The 24,875-nt window shown below is 48.2% G+C and overlaps 3 protein-coding genes across 4 annotated transcripts; 1 reads left to right on the top strand and 2 right to left on the bottom strand.

Moving 5' to 3' along the window:
• Positions 1-3,411: 3,411 nt before the first annotated feature.
• On the bottom strand, positions 3,412-9,013 carry LOC105564466 (WD repeat-containing protein 20). The gene is made up of 3 exons (XM_012016850.1): positions 8,744-9,013; positions 8,026-8,217; positions 3,412-7,052 (listed from the first exon to the last, which is right to left on the bottom strand). Exons 1-3 carry the CDS (start codon positions 9,011-9,013, stop codon positions 5,433-5,435), a joined length of 2,082 nt encoding a protein of 693 aa, XP_011872240.1. The 3' UTR covers positions 3,412-5,432.
• Positions 9,014-13,124: 4,111 nt separating this feature from the next.
• LOC105564461 (digestive organ expansion factor homolog) lies at positions 13,125-16,090 on the top strand. The gene is made up of 2 exons (XM_012016840.1): positions 13,125-13,254; positions 13,547-16,090. Exon 2 carries the CDS (start codon positions 13,575-13,577, stop codon positions 15,918-15,920), a length of 2,346 nt encoding a protein of 781 aa, XP_011872230.1. The 5' UTR covers positions 13,125-13,254; positions 13,547-13,574; the 3' UTR covers positions 15,921-16,090.
• On the bottom strand, positions 15,990-23,706 carry LOC105564463. Of its 2 annotated transcripts, none has more exons than XM_012016841.1 (2): positions 22,034-23,684; positions 15,990-16,866 (listed from the first exon to the last, which is right to left on the bottom strand). In XM_012016841.1, the coding sequence occupies exons 1-2, from the start codon at positions 23,286-23,288 to the stop codon at positions 16,646-16,648; spliced, it is 1,476 nt and encodes a 491-aa protein (XP_011872231.1). In that variant the 5' UTR covers positions 23,289-23,684; the 3' UTR covers positions 15,990-16,645. The 2 variants fall into 2 exon arrangements, with proteins under 2 accessions (XP_011872231.1, XP_011872232.1); XM_012016842.1 differs by lacking the exon at positions 15,990-16,866 and adding an exon at positions 19,198-20,362 and having other exon boundaries at positions 22,034-23,706.
• Between the last annotated feature and the right edge of the window lie 1,169 nt (positions 23,707-24,875).

Raw genomic sequence — 24,875 nt, 5'->3', positions numbered from 1 at the left:
CGATGCAATATAAATCCTACGTATATAAATACATATAATGTAAATTAAAAATTAGTATCGCCTTGCGGAACTCCTTCGAAGTAATCGACCGAAATGAAGCACTGAGAGTGATAGAGACCCAAGTCACAATCTTGAACGAAAAGGCAACTCGCGTCGGGGAACGTTCTCCGGCTGTCCAAGGCGACGAAACGAGGGAAACGTGTTTCAAAGCGTGTTTTACTTCCGACGAACCGTGCGCCTCGCAAACGTTCGCGTCTGCCGGTCGATCTATGGCATCGCAATGAGCAAAGGTCGGAGCGGAGTCATTTGTACATGGCCTATCAGAATATACGCTAGACTATCCCTTTCTGTCCTAGAAACTCTTCGTGGCTTAGGTCTATATAAATTTCAACGCTTCAAATAATAAATACACGAGAAGGCGTTCTGCGCCCCCGTTCGAGACCGCCGCGTGTCCCGCCAGTCGAGACGCGCATGTTGCTACGAAACTTTACTTGGAATGATACGACGCATTCTGTCACGATCATCGGGCATACACACGTGTACGTAATATATACATGTATACACAAATTGCTTCCGATTCGCGGGTCTCCCCGGGAATGGGAGGCCGCGGGGTCGCGCAACACCGCCGCGGCGCTCTCGAGGAAAGGAAAGGAAGAGGAAGAGGAAATGATATGCACCGGAAGAGCGACTTATACCGAAACGAAAGCGCTTTTGTGTGTGTGTGTGAGTTGAAGCGTTAAGCCGCGCGCGAGCTGCGACCCGCAAAACGTAGGCGAATTAAAAGGAGCTCGTGAAGAATTCCACCCCGCGAGCTTGACTGTCTAATCTTTGAGATCGGATATTAACTTTGGCATCTCCAAATTCCCACTCGTTTCTCTTCCCGCTCATTCTGTCCTTTTAAGCGAATTATTTTACATAAAAAAAAGGGGAGATTCTCGTTCGAAATTAAGGCCTGCCGGTCGGGTTTTCCTCCTCTCCCGCGTTCGGCGCGTTCAGAGACGTCGTTAACACTAGAACCGTCGAAGCAGTCCGAACGACCGGATTTGTAATCTTTTAGCAAATTTATAACGGTGCAATTTAAAAAAAAAGTTCCGTGACTCTTATTGCAGTGTGTAAACGATTAAATTGATTAATTTACACTCTCTCCCTTCACACATCCCTATATATTAAATATATTTAAATAGTAGAAATATAAATGTACGCTAATCTCGTCAATAGTTCGAGGCGTTCTAGTGTTAAGGGCATCGGCGACAATTGGGGAAGACCCGGACGAGCCGCGCGCAGAATCTCGAGGTCCGATATCCGAGATCAAACGTCCAGCCTCGCGCAGACGGAGGTCCCTCCACGGATTTCCATTTCAACTCGTCCGCTCCCTCGACGACGGCGAACCCGGGCCGGCCGCTCAAACCGTGCCGGAGTAGCTCTCGCTCGGCCAGACGTAGTACAGGTGACGCCGGCGTGCGTACGCCTGCTGGAGCTGCGCCTCGGACGCCCGCGACGATCCCTGCGGTCCCTGCTGACCCCGTGGCGGACCGGCGTCGGTGTCCGGCTCCGGCTATACTATGGTACCGCCGCCTTCCACCGGACTGACCACGTGGAGAGCGGCGCCGCCCACCTGGTTGAGCCCTGGCTGAAATTAGAGACAACGCGAACCACTCGTTGTTACACGACACGAGTAACGCGCTTCTGATCGCCCAAGTCGTCTAAGAGTTGCGCGCTATTCCCAACAAGTTTGCGCCTCGTTATCATCTTTTTCCGTTCCGGGGTTTACTTTCGACCGACGGACACAGTCGAATCTAGGATTGGCCGTAGAGAGAATCTCAGCGGTTCGGCGTCTGATTTAGAAGTTGACAGCTCTATCGAGACGGATATAAATTGCACCTTCATCAGGAATGCATATCTCCGTACGACGAAGTTAAACGTGCGACTTGTAAATAATTTATTGTAAACGGTATTACGCGTGCAATCTTCTCCTTCCTATCTTTGCGGAAACTTCTTGGGAATAATGCGAATCTGACAAGAGAGAAAAAGAGAGAGAAAGAGAGAAAGTGTGTGAGAGCAGAGAAATATGATGCAATTGGTGGTAATAAAATTCAGAAGCGCCGTCGAGAACAGTGTGTGTACTAGTCTACTTTCATGACAAGTCCGATCAAGCGGTAAATAAGGCAAAATAGAACGGAAAATGATAAGTCATACGTACCATGCGATAACTCAGGGAAGTCTCATCCACGATACTCTCTTGCATCAGCCAAAGCGTGGTACAGAACATTAATCTTTCCGATCAATCAAAAGTGAGAAAAAGGAATTAATGCCTCATCGGCCTTGAGAAGTAAGCGCAAGCAATCGTCCGATTGAAAATTATATAAATATGAAAAAAAAAGACACGCTATTCGAAATCATAAGTCGCGCCGTAAAAAGAAGCAACGCAACGCCGGTAATGAACTTGATCGCGGTACTCCGCAATTAGTTTAGGTGTTTACGCGGCGTTGGCCAAAAGCGTGAGTGAGGGACTCGCTTTCATTAAATTTGCACGCACTACTTTAACGTAATACAGTGAATTAACAGCGGCGATTAAAGGCGCTGTTTGAACGCGCGATAAGTAATTGCGCCGCCGGTATTTGTAATTCCAATTCAGCAGCGAGCGCCGGCTCGGTTTAACTGATCGCAATTTAACGAGGCTACCCCCGTACTTTTGGACAAGGCCGTTGGATGAAAGGGTGAGAGAGTGTGGGATATCCTCGTGATACAAATGCTCTATGCAAAACGCCCAGGAAACGCTATTCGAGTCCTAATATCGGGACCTGGTACTGCATAACCAGGGTCGGGAAGTAACGAGTTACTTGTAACGAAGTTACAGTTACAGTTGCTTTTTTTTTGTAACTCTTAACTAACTTAACTAACTTCATCTGTAACTGTAACTTAACTCAGTTGTATCAATAGCTGCTTTACACATATATTTTAAATCTCCACAGATCGCAGTGGGCCTCGCATTTGCGCATAAACACCTTTATCGACGCTCCACAATTCGAATGCAGACTCGATACTTTTATCTTCATTGCAAGAAAGTAACTGCAAAGTAACGATTCGTTACTTCTAACTGTAATTGTAACGCTACTTTTCAGAATTGGTAACTTGTAACTGTAACTAGATCCTTTTATAAAGTAACTTCCCAACCCTGGGTATAACTATATGTGAAAAAGAAAAGATAGAAAAGACATGCGATGTTTCTCGGCAAACTGTAAAATAAACATCGTCTTACGTGTGCCGCCATACATATGCGTGCACGTATGCATATGCATGTGTCGCACGAAAAAAAAAGACTCCCCCCCTCCCCGGTCGTTTCTCCCAGGAGCTTCTGCATTGCACTTGATTGAACAAAATTTCAACAAGCGGGAAGCAAGCAGCGAATCGTTCATTCAAATTTTCGCTTTATTGTACAACAAGGCAAAATTCATCGTTTTTTCAACAAAGGATTAAATGTTCTCGCATCTTGTATCGTAAGGTCTGAGGAGACGACAGTTTGGCTAAATAATTTGTTTTCTCTCGTTGGCTCTCCATCAATGGTCGGCTAAAGCTAGATAACACTTTACAAGAAGATAGAAAGAAGGTTTCCTTCGATAAAGGGGCCTGCCCTGTCACGAGACCCCGTAGGGGGCTCAAACAACATTGCTCTCCGAGGATGCAAACCAAAAACATAAATATATCGGTACTCGATCGCTATCCTACGTAGCTCGCGTAATTCTGCAATGTTCATCGCGAGGATATATCTTGACCAGACCATCATTAGGCACAGATATCAACGACAGCCTATACTATGAATGAACTTTAAGCATCGTGTCCCTCTCTTCCATTCGCAGCGCATGCACTAACGAGGTATCATAGAATTGATAACATCTAAGATAAATTAAAGCTCATCCGTTTCTCGCAAAACAAAAAATTATTAACGAAGACTACCCACACAGCACCAAAACTTTCAGAAACATTCCGCCTTTTTCTTATCGTCGGGCTTTAGCATTCTTCGCGTTGTAATCCCTTCGCCTTTCCTAATTTTTTTTAGTCCACAATGTTACCGCCGATAAACTAACTGTTATTTGGTGTTGATCTTCGAGTGCGGCCTGAATATCAGATACTTTTGCTTTTGGGTTCTTTTTTATGTGATCCAATATAATACTTAGCGCCTTTACCTTTTCGTTGGACTTTAACTTTCTTCGCATTGGAATCCCTTCGCTTTTCCTAACTTTGTAGACCCACTTGGAGAGCAGCATTGAACTAACTGGTATGTTTAGGCGATCTTTGAGTGCGGCCTGAATCTTCTCTGGGCTTGTTTTTGGGTTCTTTCTTATGTGATCCAATATTATACTCACCGCCTTTTTCTTATCGTCGGGCTTTAGCATTTTTCGCGTTGTAATCCCTTCGCTAAAACGCGTACTTGTGTAACGAACTGTTTCTTTTTCAGTAACGATTGTGTGCTTTGACGTGAGATCCATATTGCTTGAAGAATGCAGTACGACATTGCAACATTGCAATGTTTTCTGAAATGTTTCTGAAAGCTTTGGTGCTGTATGGGTATATTAATATCATAATGCATCCGAGGAGAAAAAAAAACAGATATCATAAGAATATGTGTGCGCGCTCTACACTACTTAACTTGAAATGTCTGTTTTCATGCATCTCGGGTGGTAGATTTGTATTCGAAAATTTGTCGCCAATTTATCCGATCTAATGGAATGTCCTGAGTAAAAGGCGAGACTGTCCGAGAGATGTTCGTCGTATTTACGCGGAAAAATTGAAGAATATCCGGCGCGTCAAGAGAAAAAAGAAATCGAAAAGATACCCTACGAAAATTCAGGAGCCCGATAGTACGTGTAACTTTCAACTACAAACTCGTTCACTCATAGTATCGCCCGTCCATGTACGTCTGCAATTGTATATACACAATATAAACTTAGAGAAAAATACTAAAAAAAAAAAACAAAACAAAAAAGAAAAGAATCCTCAATGCTCTTTCTCTCTACGATGGCACCTCCCAATACTAATTGAAACGCAATTATACACCCTAAGGTCGTAGACTTAAATGTGAATAGGGGATTCTCTCTCTAAGATTAAATATATACTGATTGTAATATATAAAACTTAAATAACAGCGACGCGATGGTCGTATCAAACACCCGGCAAGGTAATACCGAATTCGTCAAATGTATCCTGTTGTAATACTTCCAAGCCAGAACAATTCATTTGTCTCGAACCTGCCACCGCGGCAGGCGACAGGAGGACGATCGGAAAGGATCACAAGACTCTCCCGTGCCACCTCTGTCAACGATAACGCCGTTTTCCGATTCTACACTCTACGTATATATGTACAGAATTCTCGGGTCACCCGACCAACAGACTCTACTCGACGGACTTGCTAGATTTGGAAATAACGGGTTACATCAGAGCTCGTTACACCGCATGGAATTGATATTACTAGTGTAGGGGTTGTTGCTATGATGGTGTGATGGCCTGTGCAGGGTGCTGCTTATCGTGAGAGGACCTACCATGTGGCCGGGCCTCGCCCACGTGTACACGTATCCATCCTGACACGCCGTCACGAAGCAATCTTCCCTAAACACTAATTCAGTCAGTCTCTCGTGCGCCAGCTTCTTGCACACCAGCGGCTCGAGGACCGGGCACTCGTCGAACCTGGGACACCAGGCGGTCCCTATCAACCTCATGGGATCGTCCATCACCGAACTAACCTTTTTACTTCCCGTCCCACCTACTAAACCACCCCCACCGACACTGTTGTTCAGGCTACTACTCGTCGTGCTCGTCGAGTTGCCGGTGCTCGCCTTGTCGCCACCATTGTTCTGCACGACCGTCGTCACGCTGTTATTGGCCGCCGTCGCCGTCGCACCGGTGCCGCCGCCGCCACCGCCGCCACCACCACCGCCGCCACCGCCACCGCCACCACCGCCACCCCGCATCGTCAGGCTAAAGTTTCTCTTGTGATTATCACCCTTACGCTCGCCGAAGCCAAGTCCCGCTAGCCTCTGCGTCAGCGAATTGACGGTCGCCACCGCGGCGTTCGTGCTAGTGCTATTGTTACTCGTCTCGCTATTACCACTCGCGTTCTCTTTGAAGTTTACATTATTCGAGTTATTATGTTTAGCATTCGAGTTCGAATGGTGGTTCGCCGTGGTCGCCGCCCCGTTGCCGCTGTTGAACGTGCCCGAGGACGACAGCGTGCCGCCGCTGGTGCTGCACGTCGCCGAGGGCCTCTGCTTGGCGCACACCGGCTGCCGCAGCACGTCCTCCGTGATGTCCCATAGGCACAGTTGGGTGTCCTGCGACACGCTGCCTAACCTGTAGCACGTGCCGCCCGACATTCTCAGCTCGGAGCCGCAGGAATTGCGATTCGAGTGAATGCCGCCGCTCTGCGAGGTCGTCGACAGCCGATGCGACTTCTCGTGGAAGTGATTGTGATTGTTGTGCGGCATCGTCTCGTCGTCCGAGCCGCTGAAGTCGGGATCGTGGTCGCCGTAGGACGTCGTGTACGGGTCGAAGGCGACCACGCTCACCCAACTGTGGTGACCCTGACCCCGCGCCACCACCCGCTTCTCGTGGAAGCTCCAGATAGTCACCAGATCGTCCTCGCCGCCCACCACCACGTAACGTCCGTCCGGCGACCAGCACACGCACAGAAAACCGCCGAAGTAGCTCCTCGCCGAGCCGACCAGCTCCATAGTATTGTATTGAAAAACACGCAGGAATCCATCCTGCGACACCACTGCCAGGTTCGTGCCGCAAGGACTGAAGGCGAATTCATTTATACAACATCCCTCCGCGCCTATCACCCACCGGTACAGCGGGTTCCTCGTGGATTTCGTCTTGCAGGTGTATATGGCGTATCCGTCCCCCGACTTGAAGGACTGATAGTGCGGCGCGGTGGTGCCGCAGAGCAGCTCTTCGTTATAGAGGTACAGCTGGCCGGAGCTGTGCGAGACCAGGAATAGGTTGTTCGACCCGGGAACCCACTTTATGCATGTCACCTTGCTCTTGTCTATCAGCCTCTGAAATGTGAACCGTTTCTCGTTAGACACAAAAGGGATGTTCTCGAAATAAAGCGGCGCTGATAGCGCCACAAGCACTACAGAATTTATTAATCTTATATCGCATCCGAAGATAAGATTTCGTAAAGGACATTTAGTAATAATTCGATTAAAAACGAATAGCGAGATAAATTTTTATATTGCAATCTTTTATATCGCATTCGAAGATTTTGCAACGAACGTTTAGCAATAATCTGATTGAATATGAACAGCGCTGCTCCGTCTCTGTAGATACAAAGTTTAGAGATAAGTTTTTATATTATAATCTCGATACTACAATTGGTAAACAGAGATAAAAAGGAAATAACACTGATTGGCGATTTGAGAATAATACTGGACTATTAAGAATATGCTAACAGGCGCGACTTTAATGGATCGTTAGGGATTTGACGAGGCCGAAGTGTATTTAAAATAGACGGGCCGATCGTTCCGCAGCGAGGCCTGCGTCCGTCACGAGAAGACAGCGGAAAGTTATGTAATGTTGCTTGTTGAGCTTAATTATTTGATTGGGATATAATTGCATTAGTGCGCGGGCCCGTCGCGGACCGGATAATGCGCTGCTAAATATTAAGTACAGTTCATCGCAGGACCGCGGCGGACGGCGCGAGGCGTCCTGCGCCATGCAGCATTCATTTCCCAAGTTTATCATGTTTCAATAAGATAACGCGGACACATCATCGAGAGTGGATAAGTGTTGACAGCTTTTGTACACACTGCCGGGAAACTATAGTGACATTAGCTGCGCTAGACGATACTGTTTGAACTATGAGATTATTTATCGCTCCACGTAAGTGCTAGCTTGCAGATAATGCAGAGAGCTCTCGATCTCTCTCTCTCTCTTTCTCTGCCGGATGCGGGAGAGAAGTCTTCTCCGGAGGATCTAGCGGCCAATAGAAATTTGTAATTTTCGACTCCAATTCGCTTTTTTACATACGTCTTCATTGTACAATTTGCTGAGCTGGGAACTGTCCTTCTTTATTGGGTCGATCAGCTGTATCTGCCCCGTGGAGAATCCCACCAGCAACGGCGCGCTGTCGGCCGTCGCTGTCGTTTGATTGAAATTGTGGCAGGTCGGATTAGTTCCCTTGTATAACTTTTTGTCCACCGGCTTGTTCAAGTCCACGGCCTGAAACATTTCAACGATGCGTCAGCTCGGAGCGTCGCGTGAAAAACTCGCCTTCCGCGAGAGCTGTTTAAAGACGCGGGTATCCGCGAGAGTTTACGGTTGTTCGCGGAAATCCTGACAATCACCTCCGTCGCTTTTTTTTAAATATTTCTTGCGCATAAATCAACGATTCGATCAACGAGTACCGAGAATCGAGATAGCGGTATTATCTGCGATGCTATTAACGCGATTATTCGGTTTCGCTTCTGAGAAACGTCAGCGCTCGCAGACGGAGAAAACAAGGGGAGAAGAATGAGGGAGGAGAAAGAGCGCGACGAACCGACGCGGGTCGACCCGAGAGGAAGCTCTCGACGTCGCGTCCGTCGTCGCGGAGGGCCGGGGGTGCTTTGGGGCGAGACGAGCCCGCCGCAAAGATGGAGGTCTCGACGTTTTGCGAGGTTAGGTCGCGACGACGGCGGCTCGCGGGGGACCCGGGAGCCGGGAGCCGGGAGCCGGGCGCGTCGCCGCGGGGCCGCTTGCGGCTCACCTTCTTGACGCCGCGGTAGACGTAGACGTAGAGCTCCTTGCCGAAGTTAAAGCACATTCGGTCGCCGAGGCCCTGCGCGCCCGTGGGGTCCGCTGGGTCCGGCAGCGTGACGAAGGACACCCTGACGGACGCGCTGCCCTGGCTGTTGGTGTAGCCGACTCGGTTCGGTCTCGAGTACTCCGACAGGGTCATCAGCTTGTAGGTGCCCTCCCGCGTGACGAATTGTGTTTTCAGGTCCTCCTTCCCTCCTCCGTCCAGCTGCACAGCCATCTTACCACCAACAGCAGCAGCAGCAGCAGCAGCAGCAGCGGCGCAGCGGAGGAGCTCATCAGACACGCAGGGATATGTCGCTCGTAGGCCGCCCTCGTTTCTGGCCCGCCGTCACTCCGCCGTGTCGTCGACCACCGCCGTCGACCGCCCGTCCGTCCGTCCGTGCGCGACGCGTGCGTGCGTCGTGCGTCGCCGCCGTCCGATCGGTCCGATCGCCGTCGTCCCTCCGTCGACTACCTCGCCGTCGCTCGCGCGTGTCACTCCCCTCGCCCCGGTCCCCGTCCCCGTCACCGTCCGCGCGCGGGCAACTTGACGCGCGCGAAGCGAGCTCCACCGGCGGCGCGACCGGCCGCCGCGCCGCGCCGCGCCGTCCGTCGCCCGCGATCGGCAGAGCCGCTGCCGCCCGCGGATACCGCGCCGATAACCGCACGTAGACACCGTCGCGTCCTCTCGCCGGCCGCCTGTCGCTGCTTGTGGCTCCTGGGCCCTTAGCCTCGACCCTCTCGCCGTCCCTTTCCGCCTCGCACGACGCGGCGCGAACGAGATAAGGGCGCACGAAACTGCTACTACGAAACCGTACGAAACTACTGCTCGCGTAGCGTAGTGCGCTCACCGAACGCTGGCGGCGGCTCGGGCCGTCAGGAACGCGCCGGCGGGGCCGGCGCCCCGCGCCAAATCGACGCCCTTTTGGCATTGCAATATTTGTATCTACCTCGAGTAGAAACACAGCGAAAAATAGGAGTGCACGGAACAAGTGGAAATTTGGCGTCGCTTCATTTTTGTTCCTTTACGAAACTTCGATGTTATTCCTTTTGCTCTCGAATGAAAATTTTCGCTTCGACCGGCATAATAACAGAGTGTCAGAAGCGAGATAACGATGACACGATTATAGCGATTTCGAGAAAAACGAGACCAAACTTTGCGTTTCAATTCAAAGAGCGATAAGGCTGATTTATCGAACTGCCGTATAGAATTAACCCTTTCACGTCCGTGACATCTCTTGTCGTTAAGTTTCTGCCGATATAATGGCTTTTCAAGAATAGAATACGTCGAATCGATTCGACATTGTCTCGACGTCAACTAACAAATCATTTCTCGCTGGACTCATCTTTTCAATTCTTTTGAACACAGTAATTTTGCAAACGTTTCTTTCAGTTTCAAACGAGTCCCCGTCGGACGATGGCTCATGCTGAGTTTCTTGGATCCCAAGAAGTCAGAAAGAGGTGGCATTTTTGTGTCCCCGTAGTCACGAGAGGGTTCGGCTGATGGCAGAGAACGATCCGTGAGCGCTTAAAACTGTCTTAGGTCGTAGACGTAAGGGCCTGAGCAGAATGGCTGTCTTGTATTCTTAAGACACAAGACCGTTATCGTGCGTTACTTTAAGACAAAGATTTAAAAGATAAAACACTGTCTTAAGAGTACAAGACGGATACCACTCTACTCAGGCTCTAAAACAAGGCAGAGAAAAACTGCAATCATATGCAAAATACTTTTCACGACTTTTTTCTGCCTTGCCTTACGTCTACGACTAAGGCAGTCTTAAGCGTTTAAGGCCCGAACACACGAAAACATTTAAGCAGTAAAACTTAGAACTTAAGGGAAATAACCAATTTAAAAAGAGCGTCTTTACGCGCACGTGCCCGGGGCACCGCGCTGCCTTCGCGCGGCACTGGGAGGCCGCGGTGTCGTCGATGCGCGCGCAGCGCGGTCGGCAAATCCGCTTCGACACCGCGCGGCGCGGCGCTGCTTCGCGCGAGCCCTATTAGGGACCGGATATTTTGTAAACAAGCGCGAGCGAAGGGTCAATTAATTTCGCCCGCTCCTTCCTGCTTCCCCCGCGCGTGCCCGTCCTTCCTTCCCGCGACGTCGTCGTTCGCGCCGTTCGACGGCGGGATCGACGGCCGCCGGGATCCGCGCGATTTCCAACGAATTCCGCTTTCGAATGGCAGCGAGCTTTCGTCCCCTTTCGCTCCCTACCCTCTCGCTCACTCCTGCCGGAAGAAGCCCGCCGCGAGCTTCCCGTCGTCTCGCGACGATTCGTATTCGCCGCGTGAGACTCGGACGGCGCGGAATTGCGTTCGTCGAGGATAATTGCGGGGTGGACAACTGTTACGCGTAATTACGCGACGCCGCGTCGAGTCGGGCGCGGGTTTCCGCGCCAACGCGCCGGTTGACTCCAATTTAGCTCTCTGGTCTCGCGTCTCTCTCTGCATCGCGCGCGTCCTACTTAGGATCCATTTTCACCATCGCAGATTAACATTAATCCCGGCTTAATTCGCTATTTATCCTTTTATGCTTTTAGAATTAAAAGAGTTAAACCGAGATCAATGCTAATCTACATTGATGAAAATAGACATTAATAGATTTATTCGCGTTGCATGAAATTCTCAAAAATTCTTGCAATTGAAATATACATATATTAGGAGAGAGGGGGGGAGAGAGAGAGAGAGAGAGAGAGAGAGAGAACGAAAATTCCAAGTGCAAAAAGTGCAATCAACGCGAACAGATCTATTAATAGCTGTTAAAAGGTCCATCTTGATGACGATAAGGAAACACCGATTGCACGGAGAGGCGCATTTTCCCTCGAGGCTGACATTACACGAAGCAGATACTAGAAACGTAATGTTATTCCTGAAGTTGCTCTGCATCAGCCTGTTTGTAACAATTAAAGTGAGATTTTAAAATAATCTTGAAGTGCGATCGATCTTATCGGTGATTTGTAAGACTCAAACTTAATTTAGAATATTCTGAAACTTCCGCGTTACTGTGACTTGACCTCAGCTGAGGTTTCAACAAAATCCATCCTGGGCCCGGTTTCACCAAACGTCGCGTACATTTAGTCTCAGTTTAATTTGTTTGTCTCTTTCTAAGGTAACAGTTGGAAAGAGACAAAGAACGAATTAGGCTAAGCGTAAAGTTAAACAACGTCGGTGAAACCGGGCCTCAATATATTCATGCTATGTATTTTCACCTTAACAACACTCAAACTGAGTTAAACGTGACCCGTCTACACGTTGTAATCACATTGTAGATAGGAAATCAATGAAATTTTAAATCCGGCTAACTTCTATTTAACAAATATTTAATTAAAATTATCTGGATCACTCACAAACCTTTTTAATTGCACTACAAACGTCTTCATACGAAATACCAACGATTCCATATAAAAACTTTATCTAATTTATTTATTGGCGCTAGGTATACGGTGGAAAAATAATTAATTAATTACAAACAAACGAATGACTCACAAACCTTTCTAATTGCACTACAAACATCTACATACGAAATACAAACGATTGCATATAGGAGTTATTTAAAAATACGTTCAGTCGGCGTCAAGTATGAGCGAATGATCTTAAATATAAGAACAGACTATGAATACCGGCCTATGTCTATGAGCGCGACTGAGCTTCCCCCCTCCTCTCCCGCCGCGACGGGCCATATCCGTTAGCGTCGCGCGCCCACCGCCGTTCGAATCTCGCCCGTTGGCGAGTCCGAGTTGTACCGAGTCGCGGAATCCGCGCGGATCGCGACACGCGTTCGAGCGAATTCAATCGTCGTGAGTGCCGCTGGCCACGTTGGACGCTTCGGCCGTCTCAAGCGAGGAACGCCGTACCCGCGCGCCCTGGGATCTCGGAGAGTCGGATGCTCTTGGCGCGACGTCCAGGCCGCTTCGAACGGTGAGTCTTTTCGATCCTATCCGCTCGTATCTGCTAGTTCGTAGATATCTTTGTCGTCTTCGAGAGAGAAGACAGTCGCTTGTGACTGCCAACTGTTTTCTCTCTCGAAGACGACAGTGCCTGCGCTCGGCGTTGTAAATCCGAGGCGTCGAAGTGGTGCACTCGAGCGAGCCAGAGAAGCGAATGAGATAGAAAGGGAGACAGAGCGCTCCGACGAAAATTTACACGGTGCAGTTCGAGCAAATTCTCTCCTGAGGAAGGAGGCGACGTGAGAGGTTGAGATTTAACTGCGCCGAGAGGAATCTGTGAAGAAGTAACTCGGCGTCTTTACGCGCAAGAATTCGCCCCGCATTCCGGTATCGCAACCGGCGACTCGAGCGCGTCGCCAAAATGGCGGCGAAACACGCGCGGCTTCTCGCCTCGATTGGTCGATCCCTCGCGGCGTGAACGGCACGCGGGGTCAGCGTGGCGCACCGTGCACTGCGAGCTGACGAGGTTATGTGACACCTGAGGTCCTGTTGTGTATACGGAAACAGAAGTACGCGGTTGACTGTTTGAGCGGTAGGTTTATTAGACTTGACTGAAATTTATTAGAAACTGAAATTGTTCGAATTGATGTGTTACAAACATCTTAATTATCCTTTAACAACAACTGAATGTGCGATGAAAGATCTCGCTAGGTTTCTTATTTCTCGTCACATGCTGGCTAATATATTGAACAACAGTATATTAAAAATAAAGTATTCAAGGATAACGAAATAAATGCATGTTGTAATGTCATCGTGTCGGTAACCTTCAGGTTAGTTGCGTACGCAGGTATTTATCTTTCCTTTCTCTTTTGCCAACCCTGTAGCCTGCGTAGATAAGATCATATCGTCCGGATGGCACCGATGGGAAAGCGATCGTTTCGTGGTAAGAAGAGGAAGTTTGACGAGCGCAATGCACAAAAGCGACCGAAGCCGAAGAAGGAAAAGTTCGACCTTAGAACGGCCTCCTACGTCAAGGAGCGCGAGGCGAAGAATGAGGAGATCGAGGCCCGCAGGCGGATAATGGAGGAGGAGAAAACGCGGCAGCGACTCGAGGAAGTCGAGAGTTCCGAGGAGGAAGAACTCGATCCGTGGCTGCTCTATCTGTCCAAGTTGCCCGGTTATAAGCACAAGGATTTAATGGGAAAGCTGAGGAAGCCAATCGTGACAAGCTCGGAGAGCGAAAACGAAGATTCCGACTCACAGAACAAAAGTAAAATGGATAAGCAAGCGAGAAAGAAGAAGAAAGTAACGAAGAGTACAAAGAAGGGGAACATCGAAGAGGAGAAAGACGAAGAATCTGAGGCAAGCGAAGAAGCTTCCGATCAGAACGAGGAGATCACAGTGGACGCCAAGGGAGACGACTATGAAGATACCGAGACTGCTCAGGAGGATATCGGTCATCTGAGAGATCCGTTTTCGTTGCATTTGCGCAACGACATGGACGAGGAGCTGTACAAAGCTGTCTCTGCGACGCCACCGATCACGGAGACCACGACGCTGTTGTGGCCCACACTGGGAAATCTGGTGTGTCAGATTCCAAAGCCGGCGTGTGATTCAAGCGAGACAGCCAGAGTCAGAAAACTCCTGGACGTCGAGGAGAAACAGTATACAAATTGTGGGAAGGTTCCGACCCTGATTGAGAGCGTCGACTGGAATAAACTGCACGTGAAGTCGCAGATTCAGAGTAATTTGACGAAAGCTAACTGCGAGAATGTAAAGAGTACCGTAGATAAAGACTCCGCGCCTATGACTTCGCTTCAGAGGGAATTGTTCTCGGTAATAAATAACTATCAAGACTTGCATTATCCTGGAAGGACGTTTTCCAACGCCGACGAGATACGATTCGTCTATTGCCTGCACGTGATCAATCACGTTCTGAAGACCCGAACGAAAATACTGCACCACAGCGCCAAGTTGGCCAAGTCCAATCGTAGCGGCATGGGAGAGGTTCCGGATGAGTACAAGGATCAGGGCCTGGTGAGGCCGAAGATACTCATAATCGTGCCGTTCAAGCATTCTTGCTTGAAGATAGTCGAGACGTTCATCTCGATTCTATTTGGGGAGGACAAAGGCGGCTGTGTCGTCAACAAGCTGCGATTCATGGAGGACTTTACGGGAAACGAGCTGACGATGCCGAAGAAGAATCCCAAGCCGGACGATTACAAGCTGAGCCTGCAGGGGAACATCGACGACAAGTTCAAGATAGGCATGGCGATCACCAAGAAGACTCTCAAGCTGTACACGAATTTCTACGCCTCCGACATTATAATCGGCTCGCCGCTGGGCCTCAGGAGGGTGGTAGGCGCGGAGGGCGAAGCGACGAGGGACTACGACTTTCTGTCGTCCGTCGAGCTGCTGGTCATGGACCAGCTCGACGTGGTCCTCATGCAGAACTGGGATCATCTGTATCAGGTGCTGGACTACATGCACCTGCAGCCGAAGAAATCCCACGACATCGATTACTCCCGCCTTAGAAGCTGGTGCGTCAACGGCTGGACCAAGTACTACAGGCAGACGCTGATCTTCTCCGGTATCGAGTCGCCGTACATAAATACGCTGCTGATTAGAAAGTGTTTCAACTACGCCGGCCAGGTGAAGGTGGCGAACGCGCTCGAGCCGGGCTCGATTCGCGACGTGGCCGTCAAAGTTCCGCAGGTGTTTCACAGGTTTGACGCGTCCGACCTCTGCCAGGCCGTCGACAGCAGGCTCGATTTCTTCCTGAAGGAGATACTGCCGCGCTACACGGATCCTATATACAATCACACCTTGATCTACGTGCCGTGCTACTTCGACTTCGTTTATCTGCGGAATCGCATGCTGAAGGAGAAGATGAGCTTCACAATGATCAGCGAGTACACGAAGGACGGGAAGGTAGCGAGGGCGAGGGATATGTTTTTCCACAGCGACGCGCACTTCCTCCTCTACACGGAGCGCTGGCATTTCTGGCGTAGAACGAGGATAAAGGGTATCCGCCACCTCATATTCTACCAGCTGCCCACCTACCCGCACTTCTACAGCGAGATGTGCAACCTGATGGACAATCTGTATCAGAATCCACGCTCCGGCACGGAGTTCAATATGTCGGTCACCGTCGTTTACAACAAGTTCGACGCCATAACGCTCGCGCAAATAGTAGGCCAGAATAGAGCTGCCAAAATGATAGAGTCGGAATCCAAGGTGCACACGATTAAGTGCTGAGGCTCGAGCTCTCGCTCTGTGAAATACAAAGTAATTATTTTTTAAATGAAATGTAAATAGAACGATCGCTTTATAATATGTTGGACCTTTATTTTTAATCATATAAAACTTACATAAGTTGCCTATCGGATGAATTTTAATCGCGACAAGTAAATACGTTTATATGTAAATACATATAATGAACTTTTCTCATGTCAGTTACTGCGCACACTTCTGTTCCCAATAATTACAAAAATATTCTCTTCTTTCAAACTGTCAATATAACAGTAGGAAAAAGGAATCCGAACGGATAAACCTTGGCGAGAAATTTTACATTTGTTATCTAACCGTTTTTGTTACACAATGAAGATACAACATTTGCCTGTGGTTTAAGTTATGAGAGAGACCAAAGTCCGCGATAAATGTAACTTTATTTATAATTCCATTATTATTATATTGTTGATTTCTCGTGTCTTCGCCGTTCACATAATTTTAGACGATTAGATACCTAAATTATTCTAATGCGGCTAGTTTCTACGTTCCAGAAAGTAATTCTAGTTTTTATAAGGTTTCTCCCGTTTGGCAAATTCAGGCTAATACGATTTCTAACGTTTCTCTGTCCGGAAGGTACTGGAACTGCTTCCTTAAACGTACTAATAGGTATTGATACTCTATTAGCGATTACTAGTTTGGTTTCCTTATGCCTTATTACTTTCAACGCGAGGTGCGAAAGGCCCGATACCCGCTTACGTAACGCTCTCGTCGTCTTCGTTCGTAATGCTGGTGAAATTATGATAATCCCGCGTTGTCGATACTGACGTGAGCTCCACAGACGTATCCTCGACGTCCGCAATTTCCGTGAGGATTTCCGAGAAACTTTTCTGCCGTTGAGTGGTCGATAAATCAATTTGCTCCGGCTGTTTATTGTCTACCGTAGATCTCGCGGCCATCCTTTCGCTCTGTGTCTCTGGAAAAAGAGAGAATATCGTCAAATACAATTGCAGCGGAGTATTCACAATTCATTGCAAATTTATAATATAGAAATTGACTTATGCCTGATCCATTTAATATCTCACGAGACACTTGTAGCGTAGAGATTTTTCTTTTAATTAAAAAAGTGCTATTGTATGAAGCTTTCACGGTTTTCATGGCCCCTGGAGCTTTCGCAATTTATTTTCAATTGAGAAAATGAAGAATTCCAGACTAATGAATGTCATTAAAATTATAATTTTGTGACATTTATTAGTCTGGAATTTTTAATTAATACGAATCGCTTTGCAGCGAGTTTACGTTACTCTCTTTTCGTGACTTTTAACGGCAAAGAATACTCCCCCGTGTCCTTTAATTCGACTTTTAACGTCTTTACCGTTGGAGATCGGTGGAGTCATGAAGTCGAGAGGAGGCTTCGAACATTCCGGCTTGTCGGTGCTCGCCCTCCTAATCGAGTGATCCTTAGGGTTCCAAATGAAGGTGTAATACAAAGACAGCAATATAGCGGCCAAACTGACAAATATGACGTACGCGACCACCGTCAGCACTCGTATCAGCTTCTGCTTGTGCTTCGGCTCGTAGAGCTTGTCTTTTCGCTCCTCCCCGGCGAGGCGGACCTCGTTGGGTGCCGTCGTTTTGCTCTCGCGGTTGCCCAGGGTGCGACCGATGCTCGCCATCACGTTGTGGGCGCTCATCTTTCGCGGTAAATGCATCCTCGATTGCGCGCGAGGGTTTCACGTCTCCGCCGACGGGACGCTCGTCATCCCGCGAATGGACCGCGACGTGAGGCACTCGACAGGGATCGTGCGATACGCAGGCTTTTTCTCAATACTGAAAAGTAGTTGGTGAACGCTCGAGAAACGACCAACGGGTCGAGAGCGTTAGCACAATTTAGCTTGCGTTGAACCGCGAATATTCTCCCCGGGAAAAATAATCCAAGTTGTGCAGCATCTTTATCAGTCGTTGACTGTGTGCTACAAGTGCCTGTTAATCCGGATGAATGCTTTTTTTTCCCAAAAGAGGCAGTGGACAGATTTCGATCCTAGCTTAGAAACAGAGTTTTAGAGATTGTATCCTTGATCGAAAGCACCTTTTGATGAATATATCAGCGACGTCGTGCGTCGTCGGCCAGCACGAGTTAAATTACATTCAAAAGGAACTAGTTCCTTTTCGCGCTATATCTCCAAGTGGGCGTACCTCGGCGTCCGCAAATGACGCGCGTTTATTTCCAGCAGCATGACATGCTCACGGGACGCTCGATTTGCCCATGCGGGGATCCCGATACAAAGATCGCTCGTTCGAGTACCGTTCAGTCACACATCGCGAGAGAGAAACGTGTACCGCGACAGGGCGTGCCTCGCCCGAGACGAGCTTCACCCGCGGGCTCCAGATTCTGCGGCGAAGGTTGACTCACGCGTCCGAGATCGATAGGCGAGCCAGGGGAGGCTTTCAGTCTCGCTCGTCTTCCACCGCGGGACTAAACACGCGCGTTTTACGCGCTGGCTATTTCCGTGTGCTGCTGGCTCTCCGTGGACGGCCGTGTCCCGACCCGTGTGTTGTGGAGCGACGAAAAAAAAGCGCACCCACCACGGATACGTGCACGGGGAAGCGGCGAACCCAGTGCGCAAGCTCCGGGACCTTGACCAGCCGAGAGCTTTTCGCTTCTCGCGCCAGCCGGGGGCTGATAAACTTACGAAGATAGCACCGAGGCCGTTACACCGGCCAGGATTTGCTCCGTTTAATCGGTTTAATTTTTTTTTTACGGCTTCCCTGTTTAACCCTTTGACGGACGCGCCTTGAAAGTTACAAATCCGGGCGCACGTATCGCACGTATACACGTCTCGACTTTCTTTACCTGAATCTCGATTATCTCCAAAGGCACGAGAGATTAATGGAAAGTGAAACAACGAGAACTAGATTAAACGTTATTTTTTAAATTCGTTTCTAACTGGGTGGGTCAATATAAAGAATATCAATGATACGCAGCCATGGTTTCAGATAAGCCCGGGGAAAAAAGCCGTATATCCAGTTTTATCTAATTGTATCAAATAATGTCAGATGTGACAAAATTTAATCAGATTATATCCTAATTTTAATGCATCCATTTATAAGTATATCAAATCAGATGTGGTCAGATATAGTCGGATAAAACTGTATAAACATCTGACTATATCTGACCACATCTGATTTGATACACTTATAAATGAATGCATTAAAATTTGGATATAATCTGATCAAATTTTATCATGTCTGACATTTTTTATACAATTAAAATTGGATATATTTTTTCCCCGGGAGGCGACAAAAAGTCTTATAGAATATAAAATTTTTATAAAGTACAATATTGAAAAATATAACAAAGAAGGGAAAAAGTTACAATTCATACATTTATAGTCAACACCTTCGTCTTCAATATAAAAACTAAACATGACTCTCACTTAATCACAGCAATAGTTGCAAGGAAACGGGAGAAAACACGAGCGTATCCATCGTATATTCGCGCCCATCGAAGGGTTAAAATGACAGCGTGATGTATTAGATTGCAACACATGAGAAATGTCGGGTTTTTAAGCAGTTATTTCAAACAGTTTTTCTCGGAAAAATATATGTTATTTTTAATGTATTTTCGCTCTCGGAAGAAGAGAAGCTGTAAGAAAGAGACGCGGTTTTATTACGCAGAAGATAAATTATACAATGAAAAGGGATGTCGACAGTTTTACGAGCAAATAGGAACTGTCGTTCTTCCAAGATTTGTTTATCTTCTCAGGCTGTTTATATTTTATACAATTTGAAGGAGTGCTATTATTATTTGAGAGCCTTCCGCTCACTACCGTTTGATCCTCAAGACCGTTCGTCGAATCCTAAGAAAAGTAGCCGAAGGGTATAGGGATTTATTGACACGCTAGAAAAGAAAATTGCATTGCTGCAGATGTCTTCGTGGATAGTGTAGAATAATAATACGTGGATAAATGGACTTAATTTGAGAAAAACAATACCATACTTTTCTAAAAAAAAATCCACGTATGTGCGTTATATTATTTACATGCTTTGCATTTTTCTAAATGCGCGATGGATACGTTGTAGAGAGCATAAAAAATCCATATAATTCACATTGTAGGAGAATCGTCTTTACGTCTGATTAAAAAAACTGTTTCGGATAAAAGTACGGGAAAAAAGTGGGGAAGAGACGAGCGGAATATTTTACCGGCGAGATATAGCACAGCCTCGAAATGGGATTAAATGTAACGAGAGTTGAATAAAGACTGCCTGGATTACTAAGCAATTTCGTTTCGAGAATGAATCGACGCGACTTTGTCGCTTTTCTTGTCCTATAAAGGGAGGCGCGCCTTTGTTTTAGTAGAACGTCACAGCGCAACCCCTCGATCTTTTCTTCGACAAACAAAGTGCCGCGATCCCTTGGTGTAAGTTTCGTATAACCAAGAAAACGGGCGGGAACCTTGAAAACGCAGCTTCTGGAAAATTATGGTCGGACTCCGTTAAATTATATAAAGTGTCTCTGGCACAAATACTGAGAGTGATATTTTTTTCAACATGACAAGAAGGAAGCCTTTGAGCCTTTAAAATTGCATGGTCGATATTGTTATCAAATTGAGACGCTTAAATCTGTATTTGCATTTCAAAGATTTATCTTGGAAAAATTTTATTTCGTAATTTTTATTAAGAAAGCTCACTATGAATTTTTCGTGTACGACTCGATGACAGCTTTTTATTCGTATATCATAAAATTTATTCGGATCGGAATTTGTATTAATTATTTCATCTTGTAACTGACGCTTCAAATTTTTGTAATACATAATATCGATAAATTATTGGCGATAAATCGTTCGTTTTATTTTAGCTTCGCGATGGAAGATTAACGACTTACTTATCGCAATTGCAGCCGTTTGTTAAATGTGATAAGTTTAAAAGTAATAATATTCAAGAGTGATCGGATCTTGAATGTGATGTAACGTCGAAGAAGCCGTATAATAAATTGAGCTGGCCCTGTTTCACTTATTACTCGGTGACTACGCGGATCATCGTGTACCGATCCATCGACTTATTTCTAAGGCTTTAATTGCTCCCCATTATTTCTAAGGCTTTCATTGCTCTCCATTTGTTGTGTCCGTTTAGAATCCTCTCTTTTTCTCTAGAGAAATTATTTCCCTGTTGAATGTACATAAAGGAAAGTCCCCTATTGTGAGATAAGCTGCTAATATGTGGTAGCGGAGTTTTTGATTAATTAATTGGCTTCATCTGTTGATTCCATCCTGAATTTATTGCCCTCAGAGTGAAACCTGTTTAGTGGAAAATTGATTGTTAGATCGTGTAATCGTTGCGAAATAAGATCTGTAATTGAATTTGGATGTTGAAAATCTGCTGTCTCGTATTAGAATCCTATCTCATAATAGAGGACTTTCCTCTAGATACACAATATAATTTACTTCACAGAAAAAGGGTGTAATCTCTTTAAATATTTAAGTATGAATATCTTTCAAAATATTATATATATATTACGTTATATAACGCAAAACGTGGAGCGAAAGCAGCGGGTGAATTATTACAGATAAAAATATGCTGTACGACAGAAACGTATAATTCTATCACGTTCACACGAAGAACACGAAATGGCACTAAACCGATTCGAAGAGACGTTTGATAGGCAAATAAATTTCGCGTGAAAATTCGGAAAATTCAGACAATGAACGACCAAATGATCCGCATATCTGTTTAGTCGAGTGAACAGCAGCTACACTTTGACGAGACTAGCGAAAAGATAAATTGCAACAGATGTTCCAGCAGCTGCGAGAGCATCGATTCGTACGTTCGCTCGTCTCAAAGTCTCAAAGTTGGTGGAACGTCGTGCAAAGACAAATTAAATAAACTGTTTCAAATTTCATTTATTTCACGTCGCGCTCATCAATTTGACTTTGCGGTATTTCTTGAAAAAAAAAACCTTGGAAAAGGGGGGGGGCTTCGTGGTTCGCGAACATGCAGAAGCGTTACGATTCCAGCGGCGTCTAGGAAAAAAACCGCTGGTGACGTAACTCATTGTATAACCACAGTTATTGTATAATCACGCGGTCACGTTTCGCGCGGCCGTGTTTATCCCAGCGGCGGCAGATCCGCGCGAATTCTCTCACCTTCGGAATTTCTCGTCCCCGCGGTGCGTGACCGTGATTCTATGACGGCCGGCTTATCCGGCGTCTGATGGAATCCCGGACCGTCGGTGAATCCCAAGTTGCGAGACGACGGGTCGATCGATACCGTATCGCGCGTGATCTGTCCGATCCGGCCTTCCGAGGAGGACCCGACGTTGGAATAACTTTCCTGGGGATTCTGAATACCACCGTTTACGCCTTGCTCCGATGTAACGCTCGCCGGTAAGTCGCTCAGGTCGCTAACTAACTGGCGATCGTCGGTCTTGTTTCGTTCCATCGGTTCCTTCCTACCGATCTTCAGGAATTCTTGGATCATTCTGGAAGAATTGTTGCCTCCGAAAACGCGATGGTGATCGCCGCCGGTGGTCACGTCGTGGCTTGTCGTCGCGTTGCTGAATCCACGCGCAAGGTGCGATCCAACGGCATCGAGCTTCCTCTCGCGATTCTTTCCCTCGGTAAACGGATTGACGCTGGTAACAGAATCTCCGCCGAAGTGGCTCTCGCTCGTCTCGGTTCCAGGAATAGTCGTGAACCTCGACGTGCTTTCGACGCCTAGCGTACTCGTGGAATCCGCGAATTCCGGAGGCGAATCAGCGTTATCGCCGTAAGTCTCTTTCCCGGACTCGCCGTGTCGCGAGGTCGCGTTCCCCGCGCGATCTCTCGTCGAATTAAACACTGTTCCCGCGCGCACGAACGAATTGTCGAATTGCCCGCTGGGAATCGCAGTCTCCCGCGAGGAATTTCGACGCTGCGCGCGTAGGGTGTCCACGAGCGAGTGCCTGAGCTTCAGCAACGCCGTGTTCAGTCTTCGTTGTTTCTCCTGATCGGGTTTGTCGCGGGGATCGACAGCGGGATCCTCGCCGTCGTACGCGATGCGACTCAGAAGAAAAGGTTTGTGCACGCGATCGACCTCGCTCTGCGGGAGGAGACCGCCGTCCTTCGTCGTCAGGTCCGTTCTCTCCGCGGGAGGCGACATCAGAAACTGCATCTGCGGATCCGCCCGCAGATGCGAGCGCATGAGCCTGGGATTCGGCGGCTCCCACAGGAATATGTAGTAGGCGCTCAGGAGAATACCCACGAAGCTCACCGAGAACAAGTAGGCCATCACGGTGACCACGCGGATGATCTTCTTCGGCTTGCGATTCTCGTAGATGTCCGCGTTCGGGTCTTTCGCCGAGGCGTCCGGCGAGGAGGCGTCCTGCGACTTTCCCTCGCCGTCGCTGTCCTCCTTGCTCATCTCGACTCGCGCGCTCAAGTCTCTTCGGGATGCGGGGGTCGGAGACGCGTCAATTGAAAATGTTGCTCCCCTCAGTCATGACTCTGCGCTCTCGCGCACGTCGCCAGGGAGGGTATCTTCTCTTCGCCGTTCATCGCGAGGCCATCGGGTAGCTCACTCGAGATCTTCTCCGGTCTGCTACTTGCACGCGGCGAAGACGGCGCTCCTCGACGGTTCCCGGCGGCTTTTATCAACCGCCATTCGCGATTACACAGGAAACGAATTTGTTATCTACCGTTTGTTTTAGCGTTCTTTTCGTGTCTGGCTCGTGTTAATGGCTGTTTGTTGCTTCAGGCCCGCTAAGGGCGGTAAATATGAATGAGTGACGAGGGGTAAGCGCTCCGGTAGCGATGGCACGCGCGACTGCAAGTTCTCGGCGAGCGACGCGCCGCGGAGAAGCTCGGCCTCTCCGCGGCGCGTTCACCACGTGTTCGGCCGCTCGCGCAAGCGTCCTCGCCCGCACCTGCCACATGGTTTACACTAAATCTTGACAACAGTTTCCGAGTGACTTGCGAGAAGTTCTTTTACGAGCGATCTGCAAAGCGAAACGCCGCCTCGTCTCGCCGCGGGCACGACTTTATTAGTCTCAGCGTGCATACACATGCTCGAATCGTTCATAGTCGAACACTTGTTATCAATCCTGTTGATCCCGCGGCAATTTCTCCTCGTTTTCCGCTACAATCGCGCCGTCCTGCTTAAGATGCGACCGCGAGGAATTCGTACTTGTAGCGGAAGTAAACGACTTCTGATCGTCGGAATCCTCCTCCTCCTCCTCCTCCTCGCGCTCCGAAAAAGTATTGCCGTCGTCTCTCGAGCAATCCGGCGGTTCGTCAGCTACCGAGCGGTCTCCATTGCGCCGTCCTTCCACCTCTTCCAAGGAAGATCCCGCGGTCCTTGAGGATCCTTCGGGACATTCTCTCTCCTCGCCGGATAGATTGCCGCTCGCCGAGTTTAGATGCCGCAGTAGCCGGTGCAACCAATTCCGGAAGTACTCCTTCATGACGAGCTCGTTCTTGCTCCTCGTGGACAGAGACCGGACGTCTTCCGGGCGCTTCCTCTCGACCTTCAAGAATTGCTCGAATTTCCGCAGGTCCTTCGCCGTGAAGATGTTCCCGTCCAATCTCACGTCAGAATTGGTCAACATCGACGTCAGCCGCCATCTCCCGTTTCTTCCGTTTTGCCGTGGTACGTGCTCGTGCGATTTCCAACGGCTCTTCCCGCCGGAGATAGATCCTTGTTCCGAAACAGGGTCGGATTTTGTCAAAACGGCCGAGGCGTTATCTTCTCTCTCCTCGGATAGCGACCGCGAACTTTCGCCATTCGTCTCCGCGGTTAAAGCCGAGGGAGCTCTCTCGGATCCGAGCGATACGAGCGGCAAGTTGGGAATGGATCGTTGCTCGTTGAGCAGACGAAAGATCTGCATCAGTAGATCGTTGGAACAGTCGAAGGTAGATGACGTCGGCGTCTGCTGATTCTGCTGCGCGATTAATGAATTCAACGCCGACATCAACGTGGGCGCGTATAATAGAACGGCCAGCCTGTATAAAT

The sequence above is a fragment of the Vollenhovia emeryi genome, unplaced genomic scaffold, assembly GCF_000949405.1.
Source record: "Vollenhovia emeryi isolate VEMERY1.0 unplaced genomic scaffold, V.emery_V1.0 DF939164.1, whole genome shotgun sequence".
NCBI classification, from domain to species: domain Eukaryota; kingdom Metazoa; phylum Arthropoda; class Insecta; order Hymenoptera; family Formicidae; genus Vollenhovia; species Vollenhovia emeryi.
Note: the sequence above shows the minus strand (reverse complement) of the source record. Positions and strands in the feature narration are given on the sequence as shown.